This window comes from Pavona decussata, unplaced genomic scaffold (genome assembly GCF_977016875.1).
Source record: "Pavona decussata unplaced genomic scaffold, jaPavDecu1.1 SCAFFOLD_406, whole genome shotgun sequence".
NCBI lineage: Eukaryota > Metazoa > Cnidaria > Anthozoa > Scleractinia > Agariciidae > Pavona > Pavona decussata.
In genome coordinates this window covers 367,928-387,150 of record NW_028145774.1, presented here as the reverse complement: position 1 = coordinate 387,150, position 19,223 = coordinate 367,928, and the positions used below count along the sequence as shown (strand labels likewise).

At 38.1% G+C, this 19,223-nt stretch overlaps 3 protein-coding genes and 1 long non-coding RNA gene across 9 annotated transcripts in view; 3 read left to right on the top strand and 1 right to left on the bottom strand.

Moving 5' to 3' along the window:
• The window catches only part of LOC146451042 (uncharacterized), a 147,607-nt gene that overhangs the window by 16,643 nt on the left and 111,741 nt on the right, over positions 1–19,223 (top strand). For 2 of the 4 annotated variants that reach the window (XM_085099640.1, XM_085099643.1), the window contains exon 3: positions 10,083–10,210. The exons of 1 other annotated variant lie outside the window; for it this stretch is intronic. In XM_085099640.1, coding sequence (XP_084955766.1) covers positions 10,083–10,210 — 128 coding nt within the window. Of the gene's footprint in view, positions 1–10,082; positions 10,211–11,273; positions 11,310–19,223 lie in introns of all 4 variants that reach the window. One more of the 4 variants, XM_085099638.1, reaches the window with a different exon arrangement.
• LOC146451048 (uncharacterized) lies at positions 3,197–4,750 on the top strand. Its single transcript, XM_085099659.1, has 2 exons — positions 3,197–3,563; positions 4,258–4,750. Exons 1-2 carry the CDS (start codon positions 3,200–3,202, stop codon positions 4,719–4,721), a joined length of 828 nt encoding a protein of 275 aa, XP_084955785.1. The 5' UTR covers positions 3,197–3,199; the 3' UTR covers positions 4,722–4,750.
• On the bottom strand, positions 6,075–9,862 carry LOC146451047 (uncharacterized). 2 transcript variants are annotated; one of them, XM_085099657.1, is made up of 5 exons: positions 8,721–9,862; positions 8,059–8,299; positions 7,627–7,747; positions 7,051–7,154; positions 6,075–6,453 (listed from the first exon to the last, which is right to left on the bottom strand). In XM_085099657.1, the coding sequence occupies exons 1-5, from the start codon at positions 9,564–9,566 to the stop codon at positions 6,155–6,157; spliced, it is 1,611 nt and encodes a 536-aa protein (XP_084955783.1). In that variant the 5' UTR covers positions 9,567–9,862; the 3' UTR covers positions 6,075–6,154. The 2 variants fall into 2 exon arrangements, with proteins under 2 accessions (XP_084955783.1, XP_084955784.1); XM_085099658.1 differs by lacking the exon at positions 7,051–7,154 and having other exon boundaries at positions 6,272–6,453; positions 8,721–9,859.
• LOC146451046 (uncharacterized) lies at positions 13,671–15,171 on the top strand. Of its 2 annotated transcripts, none has more exons than XR_014860146.1 (3): positions 13,671–13,877; positions 14,601–14,686; positions 15,081–15,171. It is a non-coding gene; the product is annotated as an uncharacterized LOC146451046 (long non-coding RNA). The 2 variants fall into 2 exon arrangements; XR_014860145.1 differs by having other exon boundaries at positions 13,671–13,909.

Here is a 19,223-nt window from a genome sequence, read left to right as displayed (position 1 = left end):
AGACTTGTGAATATGCGGAAGAAGTAGATCTTATATACGAGGGTTATTCAGAATTCCAAAAAGGAAATTGCTAGCTAATCGCAGATCGCAGCATGACGAGATTTATGCACTTCTGAAATCAAGGACCCCTGCCGATGTTTTGCTGTTGAATAGCAAAACATCGGCAGGAGGTCTATTATTTGCTGGACGTAGCTTCTCCACAGGACAAAATTTTTGCTCGCGCGAAAGGCGTTAAAAAAATAATTTTTGAGACTCCCGTCTGTCAACGACAGCATAAGTTTGTCAAATTTATTTAGATAAGACAGGCCTTTGTAGGATCGACTTTGCGGCGTATTCACCAACAGGTAATAAGAAAGAAAATATGCGGGGAAGGAGATGACTGGTAACCTAGCATTAATTAAACCTTCAACAAAATAATAAACTGATCAGAAGTGTATCATTTTAAAGCGCGTGGGGATTTTCAATTTGTTAGTGCCGCGTTTGTTTGCGCTTTAAAATCAAAAGATCATTTAACTACAGTTTGATTGGGTCGAAATTATCTGAATCATTTTAATCATTTAATAATAATAGTGAAGTTGAGACGAAACGGGGACAGCCGGATCGATCTTACCGAAGTAAAATACAAATATTAGAGATGTTGGTTCTTGATCCTGTCGTGAGAATGTACATAATTATCCTTACTAAAGGTGTATCGTATTTTGTTTTGCGAACAAAACTTATCATTTTTCTAGCAGCGAAAATCTTGAACATTAACTTTTATTCTAAACGGTAACCATGCTGCAAATAAGAAAAGAAAATGTTCACTCCGGGTCCTAGGAATAAATTTATGTGCCTTCCGGCCAACAGGAAATTTTACGCCTTCCAAAGAAATGAGAAAAGCCAAGAAAAATGTTGACTACGGAAATGACAAAATTTAAATAGAACTTTGATTTTTTTCTCAGCCCCTCACAAAATTATTGTTTTATAAGTAAATGGGTGTGATTTCTGGAAAGCTTAATTCTTATAAGTTCAGTCACTTAATTATTTAATTGCGATAGACACTCGAGAAGTCCAGAATACTTAATAAACTACTTGTAATAAGCTACGGATTTAGATAACTGTATGTTTGTACAATCGATTGTCCATTTCAAAGTTTAACTCTGAAGAAGGTTAATTATGTCCTTTAAAGCTGGTCGACTTGCTGGATTTGAATGTGATGCTTGCTTTAGGACGTCAGGAAGCGGACTCAATTTAGCTTTTTTGAAAATAAACTTTGCCATTACTGCCAAGCTATAGATGTCGCTAGCAACACTCTGTCCCTGTTTCCCCTTGACTATTTCCGGAGCAATGTGAGGATAGTCTCTCATGTATTTCTCCTGCTGGTCTTTCGTTAAGACCTTCGGTCCTTTAAGACCAGTCATCGGCAAACTTTTGCCGAAGTCTATTACCACTGGATTGTAGGTGCCATCCTTGTTATCTAAAACAACGTTGTTTCCTTTAATGTCATTATGGAGAAAGCCAACATTGTGAACGTGATGAACGGCTTCACACACTTTCCTCAAAATATCTGTCCAAACCACAATTGACGAGATAAGTGCCTTGTTCAGCGCGCTAAAAATGGTGAATGCCGCGGAGCAGTTCTTTTCCCCATGAAACTGCAGTATAATGCGAAAAGGAGAGTGCTTGCTACATATTCCGTAGAGTAAAGGAAGCCCTGAATGATCCCCAAGCTTGTTAATAATACGGGCCTCGTATATCAGTTCTTCCCTGACTCGACGCTCTGCACTTTCACGTGTTTCCCCTCTCAGCTCTTTCACTTTCAGCTGTTTAATCACCACATCCATGCCTCTGTAAGATCCCAGGTGACAGGATCCATAGCTGCCTGCTCCCAAATGCATCGCTTTCAGAGTAACATGCATAGGATTTATTTCCTTTACAGCTGCTGTTGTGTTCATTGGCTTGGCCACCTTCTTTGGTATCTCTTCTACGTCTGGATCAGATCTCACAGTGGTCCTTTTCCTCGACTGGACACCGCTTGCATGTTTTCTAGGTAAAGGTTCGACCACAGCTTGTTTTTCTTGTGTTCGGCTTGACTGAACAGGTGGTTTATCCCGCCTTGTTTCGCCAACCAGTTCTTCTCCCTCGATTTTCTCCTTAACAACGTCTTCTTTTTTCGCTAACCGTCTACGGCGATCTTCAAGTCTCGCTTTCTTCGCTTCTTCTTTTTTCCTCTGCTTTCGCCTCTGCTTTTGTTTTTTTCTTCTTTCTTTGTGCATACGCCTTTTTTCTTCTTCATTCATGATATTGTTGTAAGGACTAATTTCCCGAACTGAGCTGCGCCTCTTGCCAAAGATGGCCAGGAAAAAAAAGTCTTCGATTAAAATAGCAGGGGCTTATCGAAGTTTTCGGTGGTGAGAATCTTAGCATTACTTGAAAGTTATAGCAATGATCAAAACAGAAATTCTCGTACGTCCTAGAGTTACAAGAAATTAACAAAACAAAGAGGATGCAGGGGCGTAGCATGGTTTTTCCGTTTAGGTACGCACAGGAGGGCGTAGTGAAACGAGCGCCGAAGGCGCGAGCCTCTAGGGGGGGGGGGGGGGGGGGCATGATCCCCTCAAATTTTTTTAAATGCCATTTCCCACTTTTTCCAGGGAGAAATCAAAGCATGAAAAAACGCTGACAATTCAGTAACTTTGTTGTTTATTTGTTAGCCTTTGGTACTACTGATATAAGTGTATATATAAGTGAAACGAGCGCCGAAGGTGCGAGCCTCTAGGGTGGTGTTGGGACATGCTCCCTCCCAAAAATTTTTTAAATACCATGTCCCATTTTTTCCAGGTAGAAATCAAAGCACGAAAAAACTTTAACTATTCAGTAAATTTGTTGTTTATTTGTCAGCCTTTGGTACTACTGATATAAGTGTATATTGAACTTGTGTATTATAAACTGTAAATGTGGCTTCAGGAAATGGGGGAGACGTCTTTCCTTTACGACGGGAAAATTGGGAAACTAGATTGTCAATATCCACATTCTTGTGCTTGTGTATGTGGAGTATTGCCAAAGAGGACAGCCTCACTCATAGTGCTTCAAAGAGGGGGTTTTCAGTCTCTCTTCATATGCCGCTAAAACTGCCTGCTCGGCAGCGCAGGTTGACATTTTTTTAGATTTTCAAGGAACGCACGTGCGTACGTGCATATATGGTTGCTACGCCCTTGGGATGACATGCTCTTTAAACATTGTTTTCATTTCCGGTCGGAAATTTTCACACGCTCAGGTAAGAGAACGCCCCTTGTTTTCTGACTACAGTTTTTGTCGAGCAAGCAAGCGTATCAGAATGGCCGAAATCTACACTACATGTTGCTCGCTATGCAAGAAGCAATTTAAAACAAGGAAAGCATTAGAAAAGCATTACAACCAAAAGCATCCTGGTCATGATATTCTACAGGATATGGTGTTTTCCAGTGCAACTAAACAAGCTCCAATTCTGCGGCCCAGGCCTGTGAAGAAACGCAATCTTTACCTGGAATGGTTGGCAGAAGTAGTCGAGTGCATTAACTCTGCACACAACCCCAGAGTTCCAGGTAAGTACTTAAATACAAATGGTAGGATCGAAATCCCAAAATTTAGCTTTCTAAAATTCTTATTACTGTCCTTAACCGCAAATTTCGCTTCAAGGTAACCCCAGGGCTATGCGCTCTCAGCCAGCAAAAGGAACAGGAAACTTTTATTTTGTTCCCGTCGCGTCGGAAACACCAAAGAAAAGTAGAACAGTAAACAAAGATGTTACATTTCTGGAATGGATTGATGTCAATGTATTTGCTAGTAAACCTTTTCTATCTGAGGCGTTATTTTTTTTTTTTTTACGTGGAGACGGAGAAGCGATTTAATTTGCAGTGAAGCTGGATCTCAGTGCATTGTTTTGTTCGAATCGTTTACGTTCTTTCTGTTTCATTGTCTGTTTCAATTCGATAGTTGAGCGGCTTTGTAAGTGCTGGCACAGTGATGTGCGTTTCTCATCGATTGCGGATTATATGCGCCTGCAAGCACTCTACTCAGCGGTATCAAATCAAATTGATTTTCATGATAATTCTTTCGTTCCTTTTTTTCCCTTTTGCAATCATTCTTTCTTTCTTTCTTTCTGTATTTTCATTTCTTTTCATAATTTTCCGTAACGCAATTCATTCATCTGAACTCAAGAAGAGTACTGTAAAGGCAGAGATTGCTGTACCTGTTAACAGTCCACATGAAATCTAACACTTAATTTTTCTTATGCAGCGAAATGGTGCCACTTCACATTTACAAATGTTAGACTTGACTTCTTCGAGCATCTACTCAACAAAGTAGGGAGTGCCACACTTAATGCTGTGAAAGAGTGCAGGCACTTCAAAACACTAATGTGGAGAGAAAAAGCCCTGCGCATGTCTTTTAAATCATACAACAAGGAACATTTGAGGCAAGCACTGTCAGAGCAGTCAGCAGTTCAGTTGTCTTTCACCAAGTCTTTTAATGGCTCCACAGAGATATCAAACAGTGCAATTCGACTGTCAGGTCGTGCTGCCCTTGAAGCTGCAAAGAAAACAGGAATTACCACGAAGGCGTCTCTTCAGTCCGAAATAATCATTGGTGCTGGAGAAGGAAGAGCAACAAGGGAGTGTGAACTGATCTGGTGTCCAATGTTTGATACTTCCACAAATGGAATTCTCACTATAAGGATCTACATAGGAAAAGTACATTTATAGAAAGAATGACAAAAGACTTAAATTTGACTAAACATTCTTTATTTCGATGCAAATTACCTAAAAAACAAGCAAAAAGTTTATTTGCATGTGCATAATTTAGTGCCCAAAGAAACACCTAGGGAAACTAAATTCCCACAGAGTTGCAGCTTACAGAAGCCAAGCTCCTCTGTTGTTCTAGGCAAGCCAATCACTCAAAGTTTTCTTGATGCAAAGTACCTACAAAATAAGAGAAATGGTTATGTACAAGCAGAAATATTATTTTAAATTTATAGTGCCCATAGAAACACCCGGGGAAACTAAATTCCCACAGAGTCGCAGCTTAAGGAAGCCAAGCTTCTCTGTTGTTCTAGGCAAGCCAATCACTCATTCTTGGTGCAAATTACCTACAAAATAAGAGAAATGGTTATGTACAAGCAGAAATATTGTTTTAAATTTATAGTGTCCAAAGAAACACCTGGGGAAACTGAATTCCCACAGAGTCACAGCTTAAAATAGCCAAGCTTCTCTGTTGCTCTAGGCAAGCCAATCACTCAAAGTTTTCTTGATGCAAATTACCTACAAAATAAGAGAAATGGTTATGTACAAGCAGAAATATTGTTTTAATTTTACAGTGCCCATAGAAACACCCGGGGAAACTGAATTCCCACAGAGTCGCAGCTTAAGGAAGCCAAGCTTCTCTGTTGTTCTAGGCAAGCCAATCACTCAAAGTTTTCTTGATGCAAATTACCTACAAAATAAGAGAAATGGTTATGTACGAGCAGAAATATTATTTTAAATTTATAGTGCCCAAAGAAACACCCGGGGAAACTGAATTCCCACAGAGTCGCAGCTTAAGGAAGCCAAGCTTCTCTGTTGTTCTAGGCAAGCCAATCACTCAAAGTTTTCTTGATGCAACTTACCTACAAAATAAGAGAAATGGTTATGTACGAGCAGAAATATTATTCTAAATTTGTAGTGCCCAAAGAAACACCCGGGGAAACTGAATTCCCACAGAGTCGCAGCTTTAGGAAGCCAAGCTTCTCTGTTGTTCTAGGCAAGCCAATCACTCAAAAGTTTACTTGATGCAAATTGCCTACAAAATAAGAGAAATGTTTATGTACAAGCAGAAATATTATTTTAAATTTATAGTGCCCAAAGAAACACCTTGGGAAACTAAATTCCCACAGAGTCGCAGCTTACTTAACAAATACATCCAGTGGTTTGAGCTTAAATGTTAAGTAATAATTCATACTGTAGTCATTAATAATTATAGAAGTATAGTGTATCCAGAGCCACTTGAAAACTGTAGTGTTACAGATGTCTGTAGTTCAAAAGCAGTACCTCCATATCTCACTGAGGATACTGGCACAATTATTCAAATGTCAGCAATAAATTACAATTAGTAAACTTTAAGGTTATCTAACCATACAGGTCTAAATTACTGCTTTACAGGTCTAGTTAAGTCCAACATCTACCACATGCAGCTCCTGATAAGTGTCTTTGCATGAGTTAGAACACTGATCAGAATGGTGTATGGTAAGGTCATGGTCAGGCAATTTTCTGTGGCACGCTCGATTGATTGCCATGGTAAGTACTATAATACAATAATCACAAGACAGGTGAAAGCTACAAAATACCCGTAATGCATGGCAAAGGAAACAAAATTCAACTTCAGTCCCACGTCCACCAAGTGAAAATGTGTTGTCATGAGGCTTGACAAGCAGCATGTAAAGGGCCTTCAAGTCCAATGTCACTGCAGAAAATAATGCATTTACATCAGTTATGCAATGAAAATAGTAGTTATTTTAGTCTAACAAACACCATATAACAAAGGAACTAAAGCTACAGTGTAAGTTTCAGAAACCTAAGATTTACACATTCCATGGGCACTATGAACAATCCCTGTGCAGGGTTCGTAAAGAAATGGAATTAAACATTGCATGGCTTCTGGCTTTTTGTCACCCATCAAACATTAGCCCGAAAATAAGAATATTTAAGTATATGTTAGGCAATGTCAACTTTGGTTTAACTCAGATATGCTCAGTCTACTTTAGGACAAATCGAGGACTTTTTAAGAACTTATAAAAAAATTCCAGGACTTTTCAAGGATAAATTTATGGGTTTTAGGGAACTTTTCATTTGGGCCTTTTGATGGAATTCAAGGACTTTTCAAGACTGTACCGGACGACTGTCGTAGGCCTTCTCACAGGTGTAGTCCACTGGACAAAAAATATGGAGTGGGTAAAACTTTGCCATTTTAAAATCTATTTTAATATTATTGTGTATTAATTTCTTTTAAATGTATTATGTGGATCATAAAATCTAATCATTTTATTGCAAATTTTTCTACCTTTAAATTTTACGGTGTAATGTTTGCCATCAACAGTTAGCCCATCAGCCTTTAAGACCTTTTTTTCTTCATTGAGCCTTCTTATTAATTTTTCCACCTCACTCCTGCAAAATAGCCATGGAGCAAAAACACACTTTACCAAGAATCAAATAATTGTTATTAAAAGTTCCCTTTAAGTTAATAGTATACATTGTACTCCACTGGGTTTGGATTTAATATAATGCTTGCCTGCTTGTCAAAATATTATGAGAGTACAAATCCTTCACGCTGATTACAAATCTTACATCTTTTCAGTGTATGATGCAAGTTTAACTGAATAGCAAGTGCTCTGGAATTTAAGTTGCTTACCCTCAGTTGTGGACTCAATTTAAAAAAAGGTATCCTCTACAATGACAATTCCTTTGTTGTTGAAACAACAATACATATTAATATCAATTAACTGATTTATCTACATCAACACTGTTACTTGGGAAACATTGCCCACCATATCAATTGCCAATCATCACCAACAAACTGACTCAAAATCTACCATTGCTTGGATACCCAGGAAAGTATAAGGCTTTGATGATAATTTACCTTTTCTCTGCACAGTTAGCAATAGCAATCGGAATGACAGCTAGTGCACTCTGGGCATTCCCAAGACTCTTCCCAGCAGCTGACATCATTAGAACAACTCCAACCGAGACTTGCTCTCTACCTGTGGAAGAAAAAATTATAATTGAATTTTAATATTATAAAAAAATTTTACTGTCCCTGAATGATGAAAAAAAATGCCACTTATATGGGGTGGACTTTCTTACCACTGTCATTTTCATGGCCAGCGATTAAATCATAGCTAGTGAATTAACTTTGAAAAGTGTGGGCTGGCCAACATAATATCGTTGCTGTGGTGGAATTAATTGGTAAAAAGTTTATGATCAGTATTTCAGAGCATCAAATTGATAAACCTTTTACCTTTGTTATAAATTAAACAACTTATTAAATATAGAATACACAGATATCATATACCTGCAAGGGGTCTTCCATCGAGTTTAAGATTGAATTCAAGAACTCCTGGCTGTGAGGAACCTTGGTGCAAACGACTTTGACGTGTCTGCCAGATCAAGGCCATCTTTAAACTAATACCATAGCCCCGAAGTTCATCAGCAAGGGGCTCCAAATTAAATGTTTTCCTTGTGACAGAAAAGACAATATCTTTCTGTGCTCTGATTTCATTGGTGGTCAGCAGCAGTCCTAGGTCAGTTGATTTCTAGCAAACAGATGCGAAAAAAAATTGAGAGTCTGATTATATCCGGAATTGAAAGGATTTTTTCAGCGTCATCATCATCATCATTATCATCATCATTCGTTGATTCATATGTTCATGATCATTCTCTTCTACAAGGAATACCCTGCATTGATCAGTATAGGTGAAACATGTGTTGCTGAAATTTAAGGGATCATAGAGCTATTTTCTTTGTATTGCGTTGTTTCAGGAGAAAAGAGTTCGTCTCAGAATAAATTAATTCAAATATTGATTAAAATATCGCACTTTCGAATCTTCCAGCGAGGAGTAAAAGTCAAATTCTGACATGGATTTTTGATAAAAGAGGCAACCCAACAAGGGATAAAATTCCCTTCCCTGAGTACAAGTGAAATTGATGACAAAGACAAGTAAAAGAAAAACTTACCCCGCTTCGACCGATGTTGAGAAAATTAAGTAGACTTTGCCACGATTGATTGGGTAACTTTGAGTTCAGCTTCACATACAGCTGAACCCAGTCGGGCACTCGCAGAGTTTCCAGATATTGCCTATTGAGGTCATCGCTCAGCAAAGTGTCAAATGCCTTACGTATTCCCTGCTTCTGGGCAACTGTATTTAGGGCCGAGGATAAAATTTCTCTGACGAAATCCTGCTTTTGGTGTTCGCCGTACAACAAGCCATAGCCAAACACTTTACCAAGGTCGCAGCATTTAGACTGCTCCTGTAATACATCCAAGCAGTTATTAGCGACGGCACCAGCTTGTTTTACCTTCAATCGAGGTCCAGTAGCCAATCTTTCTAATTTGGCTGCCGTCGCGAACGGATTATCAGCCTCAAGTGACTGCTCTGGTGAAGTTGGAGGCGTCTCTGGAAACATGGCGGGAAACTGACTTCTTCCCGCCATTTCATCGATCGGGATAGAATTGACCATGTCCTTGATCGCTTTAAATTCAACAGAGGACGTTACTTTGCCTTCGTCTAGGTTTTTGGATCGAATTGCTCTTGTTATGATCCCAAAAAGCGTCGAAACACAGACTACATCCTTCTTCCAAGAGGATCCAAACCACGATGGACTGACTCGCGCGCCATCTTGATCGGCTAGCTCATAGATGGACAATTCAGCAAACTCATCTTTAAATGGCGTTCCGGAACTGCTCTGCCGCGGTCTGCTGCACCATTCGCTTGAAACAGCGTACCAGATTTTGTTCCGACAGAGAGAAGGCGAAAAAACTCGATTGAGTCGAAGAGAATACAGAGGCGACTCAGCCGCCATTCTCGTCGGCTTACCGCGCTTCTTTGAATTTCGCGCGACGCTTCCAAGTGTATATATTACGTCTAAAATATTAACTTTTTTAACTGTTTGTTTACCATATATGTTCAGATAATCTGGTTTTGCTTCCTAAACCATGTCGTGACATTCACGACAGATCAATGAACCGCAAAATACACGATCATGACGGGTCTAAAACCGCTGAGTACATGATAATCAGATAATGACAGATGTTGTACTGCACCAGCAGAACAAAACCGGAAATTGACACCCAAACCCTGCTGTGAATTTCAGAGTTGCATAAATCTCGTCATGAAGTAAAACCAAAGCAAACTCCGCCTCTTAATTGAAAACCGCTCTTACTGCGCACGTAATGTACAGTACCCCGTCCTGAGATCATCTTACAAGGATAAACGATTCGGAAAATATAATTGCCCAACCTCCGTCTCCAAACGATTATGGTGTAATAGAAGTCTTGAAAGATGTTTTTTTATTACAATTAAATACTATTTCATTAAGGATTTCAGATAATGAATTTCAAAGGAAGGCGGGGATCAAAGTGTATTCAATTTACTGACACACGCAGCGCAATTCAGTACGCACTGAAAGCAGCAAAAGAAAACCAAGATTGGAAACTTGTGTTTGAGGTGAGTCACGCTCATGAACAAAATCTCTGTTCCTTTCAACTTTACCGTTAAGTTCTAAAAAAAACAAAAAGAAAACAAAAAATCTGACGTTTTTTATCTCTTTTTAGCCTGGGTCCAGATTGACGGAGCCCTCCAAATTTAAGGGGTATCTTAAGGAATGTTTCTTAACAATAGTCTATAGTGACTCTAGCAAAAGACCATTATTAATAAGGAACAATACGTTGAAAACATCTTAGTTTAGGAAGAGGAGGGCTTCGCGTATTTGGCCCTTGGGCCCTGTGCATGGCTTTAAGGTCGAAAGTGACGGTAAACTGCGAGCCTTGGTTAAGCTAATGTCAAAGTCACAGAGGACAGTGTCAGCTCATTCAGTATTCAACTTTTTTGGTTATTCAAAACAAATCAGGAAAGATTTGCCTGATCTGGTTACTTTTGAAACGTTTGGGGCATATTGGCTGTGACTACGAGACACCACTGACAGCTAATGTGTAATGCCGGAATCTGCACCACTTGGTTTCATCTGATTTCACAAATTGGGCGCTCAGTTTTGGCTAATTCATGGATCAGTGATACAAACCTCTTCCAGACCCTATTGGAAACTTTTGGCCAAACGTTGTCGTAAAATATAAAACACAAAGGGCGGTGATTCATCAGATTTCCAGACATGGAGAAGTGGGTGGAAAAAACGTTTTAACCAACTTTTCGGTGCTTGGAAAAAAAAGAGTCGTTGGAGTGTGTGATATATCTTCTCAAAAAATAAAATAATTCTTGGGGAAATTCAAAGTAAGAGCTCACCAATTTTATGATAATTAAGATCACATTTCCAAACTTCCTTCACGGTAGTAATTAATAAATTCGAGTGGATTAAATATTGGCGATTAATATCCCCCCAGTTATCGAATTCACGGTAACATGTCGCCTTATATATCCCTTGACGGTGAAATTTCTATTCGTTTGATGGTTCACAAGTTAACACTTCGGTCACTAGAAGAGTATCTAGAAGAGCACTGATTTGTTTCTACCGTTTCCTAAGTACGTTTATTAACATCTCCACTTGCATTCACAGCAACACCAATGCAGAAATACAAGTGACCAGGCTTTTGTGTTCATGCAGTCTAAGCTTGTTAGGGATGACAAGAAACGACGATTCGTATACCAACCCACTCTTGTTAACGAAACGATGTGTATTGGAGTAACCCGTTGCAATGAGAAATTATCTCTTATAGAGACAGATGATATTCACTCAGAAAGATCTTGTAGATTTAGAAGGTTGCAATCAAGGCAAGACACTTAAAGATTTTATCAGCCTGATTGGTTTGAATTCCCTTTCTATCTATTTTCTTAGAATAGTTGTGTTGTTCTTTCCTGTTAATGTACTTTGCCACAACCAGTTCTTATCTCTGGTTGGGACCATCTGGCCTCGTAAACATGTTCACAGAACACTATAAAATAACGTACGGCGTGATTTGAGTGATATTCGCAGAAAAGATGTAGAATAGAGTAGAATTAATGAAGAGTTGACGTAGGGAAGGACCAGTTCCTTAAAGAATAAAGAAAAGTTAAAAAGAATCTTGGTGCCTCTTCTCTGCTTAGCCAAGCGATTTTTACACTATTTCTCAAATAATACTGCACTTAGCCTAGTCCACCTTTTAATTGGTTTTCTTTTCGCTGCGCGGTGTCTACTCGAATAGGTCTTATCGCGGTTTTCGACGCCATTTTGACGAGTTGGCAAACAGGCTTGAAATAACAGTCAGTTTGTATGGAAATCCGATGTCAAATAATTTTCATAAAACATCGCTTCTGAAAAATTCATGAATTGGAAACTTTTGGCACTAGGAAAAGGATTTTAAGAAAAAAAAATTGGAGGAAGTAGCTGTGCCAGATAGCGTGCAGTCGTGTTTTGAAATTTCCATACATTTTGAAGCTTGACGGTTACATTTTACCGATTTTGACGGTTGACGATTATGAAGGGGAAATTTCTTCCATGAGTGAAAGTTAATACGAACTTTTGCGTCAGTTAATATTAACAAATTAATAAATTGACGTCAGTTCTTTCATGCGTCTGTCCTGTTACGCCGAGTGGATCCGCAGACTACTTTGACAATGTTAAAAATAGACGCATGAAAAACTGGCGTCAATTTGTTTTTTTTGCTATAACAAGAAGCCAGAAGGGACAAAATGAAGTTAAAACGCGGATTAAAAATGCGAGAAACTTACATTTCAAAATCTGACGCGATCAAAATCATAAACTTGTCTCTCTCTCTTATTGGTTAATGGAAAAGGGGGAGACTTTCTATTAGTTGAAAAGTGACACATTGACGTTTGGATTTCTTCAAAATTCCCGTTCTTGTTCGTTACGTCAGGATCAACATCGCATAAATTATATATTCATGTGTTTGTCTGCTTATTTGACAATGAAAATTACCCAATGAGCGCGTGAGAACTTCTGCGGTTATTGTAAAATGTTGTCTGGAGGTTGAGTTTTTGTCAGAAACACGTTATTAATGTAGTTAATCATTAATATTTTGAAACCAAGGCCCAGTTGTTCAAAGCCCGATTAAGGTAATCCTGGATTAACAGCAACTTTGGTTCGAGTTTAATTACACAACAATAAAGATTTTTCAAAAAGAGTTTTGTCCCACAGTTTTGACGGTGACTTTTCTTTACCACTAGGTTAAATTACAGTTTAAAAACAATTTTCACGACCGAGCAGGAAATCTCGGTTAACTTTTAATCGTGGATTAACTTTAATCGGCTTTCGAACAACCGTTCCCTGAAGTACTTCCAAACCGAAGTTAGATGTTATGTCAGTTTGGACAATAATTAAGTGGAAAAGCCGCACCATAAAGTAAATATATTTGGGAACATGGAAACTAGTTATTAAAACGATTCTTTGAGAGCCGACTAGAAGTCCGGAAAGAATGAATAGTTGAGATATAGTGATATTTGAAACATCTCAAAACCGTTTAACAACTAATAATAACTGGGCTTTTTTTACGGTTGATGTTTACAGTTGGCTAAATTTTAGGTTGTTTGACGGCTGACAGTTAACCCCATTGAGCCCCTCCTTTTACACAGTTACTGTGAAATGTACATTTATCCATTCATTTGAGCTACAGCAACAAGACATAAATGTTATAAGTACAAATTAAACCAGATTTTATTTCTGTGAAACAAATCTTAATTACAAAAAGTTTTTTACCTCTATATACGGGACGGGGCAGGGACGTTAGCTTAAATTTACATCTTAAGTACTAAGTTTGTATACCGCCTTTTCATTTATCGAGTCTGACGTAGCAAATGTGATGACTTCTAAATAGCACAGCCCGAACGTCAATGCTACCTTTTAAAAATAAAAATAAAGGGAAGTTTTGGTTTACAATAATCAATATATTATTCCATAAAACAGTCCGGCACAGTTATCAAATTTGATAACCGCGTGACGTTACAACATGGCGCCAGCTCAGAGCTCGGTGAGTTTTCGGAGAGCGTTCAATAGTTTCGGTAATTTTTCGGTTGTGCTCGCGTTCCATACCCAGAATTCCAGGCCTGAACGTCGATAGAACAATAAACTTCAAGGCCCTGCAAAAATGGAGACCATCGGGGAAGAATTATGCGAGATCTTCCCTTGCGATTTGAAGAGGTGGTACGAAATGACAGTCCCTTTCAAGTATGTTTATTGTCTTTGCCATCAATTTTAAGGTAGTTGTTTTAATTTTTGTGGTACACGAAGAAAAAATGTCGTAATCTTCATTAATATATCTTTCGATTCAACACTTATTTGTGAGAAGGCATGAAGAATTGTAAGAGGGCACTATGATATTTTGATTTGCGGTCTGATTCCGCCACTGACCGCCATTGTTAATTACTTGTGCTTCTAGGATGACTAGAAATGAAGGCAGCATTATGGATTTCCACCGAGATAGAAAATAGCAACTTAACCTTTGGAAACAGGGATTCGTTTTAACTTACAATGCGAGTTGCTCTCGGTGGAATAAATACCGGAGGAATCTTGATGTCCAAGAGCGCCAAGAAACTGCATGAAAGCGTGTGCGTTGAGAGATGTTGCTGGCAAGCAAATAGGCAGAGTACCATACTTTCTCAATGAAGAAAAAAAGGAGCTCATGGACTGCGGGAAAATCTAGTGATGAAGGGTAGGATTTCAAAATTAAGACGGTTATCCAGGAACGATTTTGATAAACAACTCAGTCGAAAATTATCGACCGCTTTGTTCCGGAAATCACCCTCTTTGGCAATTACATGTCTTTGTCTTGTTCAGTATCGTTACTAATATGACTGGATACGAACGGAAATAATTCGCATTTTTCTAGGTGGTACATTTAAGCTTACATTTACATGACTGTAATATTTTTATTTCTGTTCTCGTCGTTAGATTAATAACCAGCCAGCCGACAGTAACCACAGCGAGTGATTTCAAAGCTCGGTGATGAACATGAAGGTGACATGCCGGATGTTGAGGTATGCCTTCACAGTACGATTTTACGAATTTCCCAAAATGTAATTATCCTTTACAAATTTATGCTTGGTGTTTTAAGTCCGTGTAATGCCAGACTCACAACAGTTCGAGCTTTGAGCCACAGCAAACAACCTCAATACGCCCTTTCAAGAACAATTTAAACGGGAATTGGCCGTTGCACTTCTATTTTATTTTTTTATTTTACTTCTATTGCAGTACGTCGCTTCAATTATCTAGGACAGATCGAAGCGACTCAACACACGTCGCTACTCAATCGAATCATCGCCTCCTGCACTTTCGAAATCCCTGGTACAAGAAAGAAACAAAAATTTATTTGAAGACCCATTTTAAAAGTTAGTTATAACGCAAAATTTCTTCATTTCTTCATTCATACAGATTGACGAAGGACAAGAAGGAGAGGAGCAAGGCAACAAGAAGTTCAAATCATGTTGATATTTCTGCAATAAACAATTACTTTTTGATCGGCTATCGCTCAGGAATTCTGTTCTTTAGCCAAAGCCGCTCGAGGTTTCCTCCGTCCACCACGACGCTATGAGGCTTTCGATAGATATCAAAATGAGCTTTGTCAGTTAATTATGGACAAAGATTGTTTCGTATTTTCCTGATGTCAGGCCAAAATTCCTATTCCAAACCTTTCCTTGCGTTCAATTCACTGTGCGACCGAAATCGAATGTTGAATTAGAGCCCCATTAAAGACATTAAAATGTTTTCATATTGAAATGGCCAGCATATTGAAAGAAGATGGTTACTACGACAACATGTCACGTGAACTGTAACTTGAGGTTTGATTGGCTAATAGTTTGTTTTGGTCCCGGTTATCAAATTTGATAACTGTGCCGGACTGTAAAACTCAGTTCATCAAGACAATCCACATTAAAGTTTCGCTGTTTTGAGTTTCGCATAATATTAACAGCATTCTTGAATAAAACCATGTTTTTAGCCGGTGTAGTTAAAAGCCTGAACTTTTGTAAAACTCTTTTGTTGCTATGAAATTTCAAATGCAATGCCTCCTAAAATGTGAAGCGATTAGCAAGTCGCAAAAAAACTTTCGCTTTACTTAAGATGAGCCGCAAATGAAACAAATGAACTAATAAATATACGACGGTCTAGTGAACTGATCAAACGTGTTCCATCGTTTTGTGCATAGTACGTTCAGTTCTTAACAGAAATTTTTTATTTCGTCCGTTCCAGTGTCAATTTTGAAAGAACGATGAACGTTACTTTCCCACTCTAGAAACCGTGAGAAGACTGGTACGAGTAAGGGATTGTGGGATTGTTTGAGTGGATGGATTAACATTGCGGCGACGAATAAACGCATTGTTCGGCATTTTCTCGGGGTAGTGTATCTCTTGTGAAATAGTTTTCACCTGGAACAGTATTTTCTTTACAACGGACTGCCAGGAAATGTACTTATTCATCGACGTACGCAATGTCCATCCGTCTACCCAACCGATCCCATAATCATCCCTCACCCTTAGAGTCTCTCCGTGGTTTCTGGAGGGAGCATTAGGGTGTGTTCACGGCAGCCATATTGGAGCCGGGAGCCAAACAATAAAAGAAATTTTGCAAAGAAAAATTATTTCCCAGAGGCAACCATTCTATTGTTTCGCTCCTCCAATATGGCCGCCGGAACTCACTCAATTATAGTATTTTCTTAATTCAGTGTCAGCACCAGAATCTTCAAACGTTCAGGCTTTCAAACATGCACACGTGACATCACCTGTCACTCGTTTCAAATTCTTTCCAGGCTGTTTCGCTGGGTTACAACCTTAAATGCCAGGAGTAACGCCTAATTCAAGATGATGGCCATTTTTATCTTCCATAAATTAGCTGAATCACCGTTTCCTTTTGCAGGTCAGTTGTTAGTTCTTTTTTATTGTTATTCATTATTCTGAGCTTGATTGATTCTTTGGATATTTTGCCTACGATTTGGTGCATTAAAATCAGAAACTGGTAGTTATTTGTGGTATCATTTTAGCACCACACGTTACCGCGTTCTTTAAATATTGGTCATTGAATCGGGTTCGAAATTCAAACAGCTCAGCATACATTTTTAGAGCCAAAGGGCAAAATGTCTTTAAGACTTTGAATTAATGCGCTATTTTTTTTTTTCTTGTAACCAGTTTGGGTAACCAGTTGTTTTCTCTCGTTTGTGGTTAATACGTTACTCCAGTCGGCCGTTATGTTGAACTAGCGTAACAAAAATATTCCTCCATGCAGATTAAGAGGAAGGTCTTTCTTCACGTTTAACTTAGGCCCCGCAGTCTTTCCAATCGTACCGATTGTATCGAACCAGGGAGATCTTTCCAGTCTTGCTTCTTTTAACTATGGTACCGTTCCTCCTCAGTGATATTAATATGAGATACATCTCGGACTCAGCTGACGAGTTATTGGACAGGTAGACCCGCTTAGATGTACCCTGCGAGCAGAGGCCCTTCGATCTTCCTAGACTTATCTAGGAAGATCGAAGGGCCTCTGCTCGCAGGGTAGCTTAGATGCAAAGAGGAACTTTTTTTCCAAAGGATATCGGTTGCATGACGGCTGTAAAAGAACTTCTATGTACTGTAAACCAAAGTTTCGCATTTTTTTTTTTTTATTTTATTTTGAAAACGGTTGTGAATAGACCATTTCCGGTATATTAAAATTCTAGCTTGGCTACGAGGTTCAGGGAATAAAACAAAAGAAATTAATTATTCATCTCTGAACCTCAAAACAACACACTTTATTAAAAAAGACAGTTACAAACTAATAGCTGAAGCTAGTCGAGGCGGGTAGGTATGTCTATACGTACTAAACTAAATACAAATAAATTTGGTGTTTACAAATTGACTAAAATGAAAATTAAATATTAAGCAGTAAACAAACAAGTGACGCAAAAAGGATTCGCTAGCTGATAGAAATTAAAGGATTGTTACAAATTTACAAGCTTTTCATTATTTCAAGATTTAAAGAAGGTGTAAGGTAAGCATTTTCTTTTTTTAAAAGGTTGATTAGTAGTTCATGTATTTGTTTTTTGAATAATTTTCTGTTGTCAGACTTTCTAAGAGGGTCGCACAGGGGTATTTTCGTGATGCGTGATTAGTTGATTTTATTTCCCGTGAAACGTGAATGTAATAAATTATTCTTCGTAATCCGTGACCTGAAGGTTTTGGGTGACCCGTGAAGAGCTTGAAAACGAAATTTTCATTTCTGTGATCCGTGATTTGCTATTTTTTCTGTTCGTGAACCGTGCAAGAGACCCCCCGGTACGACCCTCTTCTAATATTATCCAGTAAAGAATTCCATAGCCGTGCACCAAATCGAGAAATTTAATTTTTTAGTTGATCAAGACGTGAAGCCATGATTCAATGAAATTTCTTTTTGTTTTTCTTTTGTTTTATTCCCCCAAGCCTCGTAGCCAAGCTAGAATTTTAATACATCAGAAATGGTGTATTAAAATAAGTATAACATGTTTTTTTTTTTTAATTTTTTTTTTATTTAGCTTAAATTGGCAAATAAATGAATGAATAAGTTTTGCCTGCGTTAGAGTAAATCCTGTAAATCAAGGGAACGCCATCATTATTTGTTCACATTTCTGCTTTCTCACGCTCCCTACTTCTTGCAAACTAGAATAGATTGGGAAAAAATGATACTCTTTAACCTAATACTTGGTTTAAGCATTTGCGAAAGGAAACTCTTCAAAATTAATTCTTCGTTAGTTTCAAACTATTCGGTTCAGTCTAATTACTCTTTTGACGTCACACCGGCCGCCCCGCCAGCCGGCTGATCATGATTCATCCCACGCAGGGCGGATACGGTAAGTTTGTTATATAAACTTGAACCGACAACGGCTCCCTTACAGAATAGAATATGGTTGTTGTATACCCCCTATACAGTCGGGCGTCCATTCTTTCTTTCTTCTTTGTTGTTGTTGTTGTGGTTGTTGTTGTTGTTGTTTTATAGTAGCACTGAGAAAATTATAGAACAATCGGAAATCGGATGTTCGCTCTTAATCTACAAATCGTCCCCCTTTTACAGGGTTTCTCTTAAGTAAATTATGATTAGTATTTCATATTCAAATACACTAGCAAAGGATATCTAACAATTTAACAAAATAAAAAAAATTTCTATGATTAAATTTTGGAGCTATAAAAAGTTTGTAAAATTCCTTTTGACAGCAGTTTTTTAAATTGAACAGATTTTATAGATTAGTAGATATTTGACTGGCAACAGCTGATTACGTTCGATATTAGATATCAGTTACAAGCAGAGTTTTGAACAGCCTGGCTAGTTTACATACACACATACATACTTTATTGTTACCTCCCCAATGGGGCTTTTCAGGAATAATTATTTAAATACTAAAGTTACTAATAACTACACAATCAAAATTAATTAAATTGAAGAAAACATTCACAACATTCAGTCTAAACTTTATAATCGAGAAAAATACTAAAAATAAATAAAGTTCAGGAAGTATTTACCAAAATTGTCCAAAAGCTTATTCTTTAAGATACGTATAGTTTTTTTTATGTTTGC

Coding starts and splice junctions, on each gene's coding strand:
- LOC146451048 (XM_085099659.1), top strand. CDS start 3,200: ATGACATGCTCTTTAAACATTGTTTTCATTTCCGGTCGGAAATTTTCA. Junction 3,564..4,257: donor ACACAACCCCAGAGTTCCAG/GTAAGTACTTAA, acceptor TTTCTTATGCAG/CGAAATGGTGCCACTTCACA.
- LOC146451047 (XM_085099657.1), bottom strand. CDS start 9,566: ATGGCGGCTGAGTCGCCTCTGTATTCTCTTCGACTCAATCGAGTTTTT. Junction 8,300..8,720: donor TCAACATCGGTCGAAGCGGG/GTAAGTTTTTCT, acceptor TCTGTTTGCTAG/AAATCAACTGACCTAGGACT. Junction 7,155..7,626: donor GCTAACTGTGCAGAGAAAAG/GTAAATTATCAT, acceptor GCTATTTTGCAG/GAGTGAGGTGGAAAAATTAA.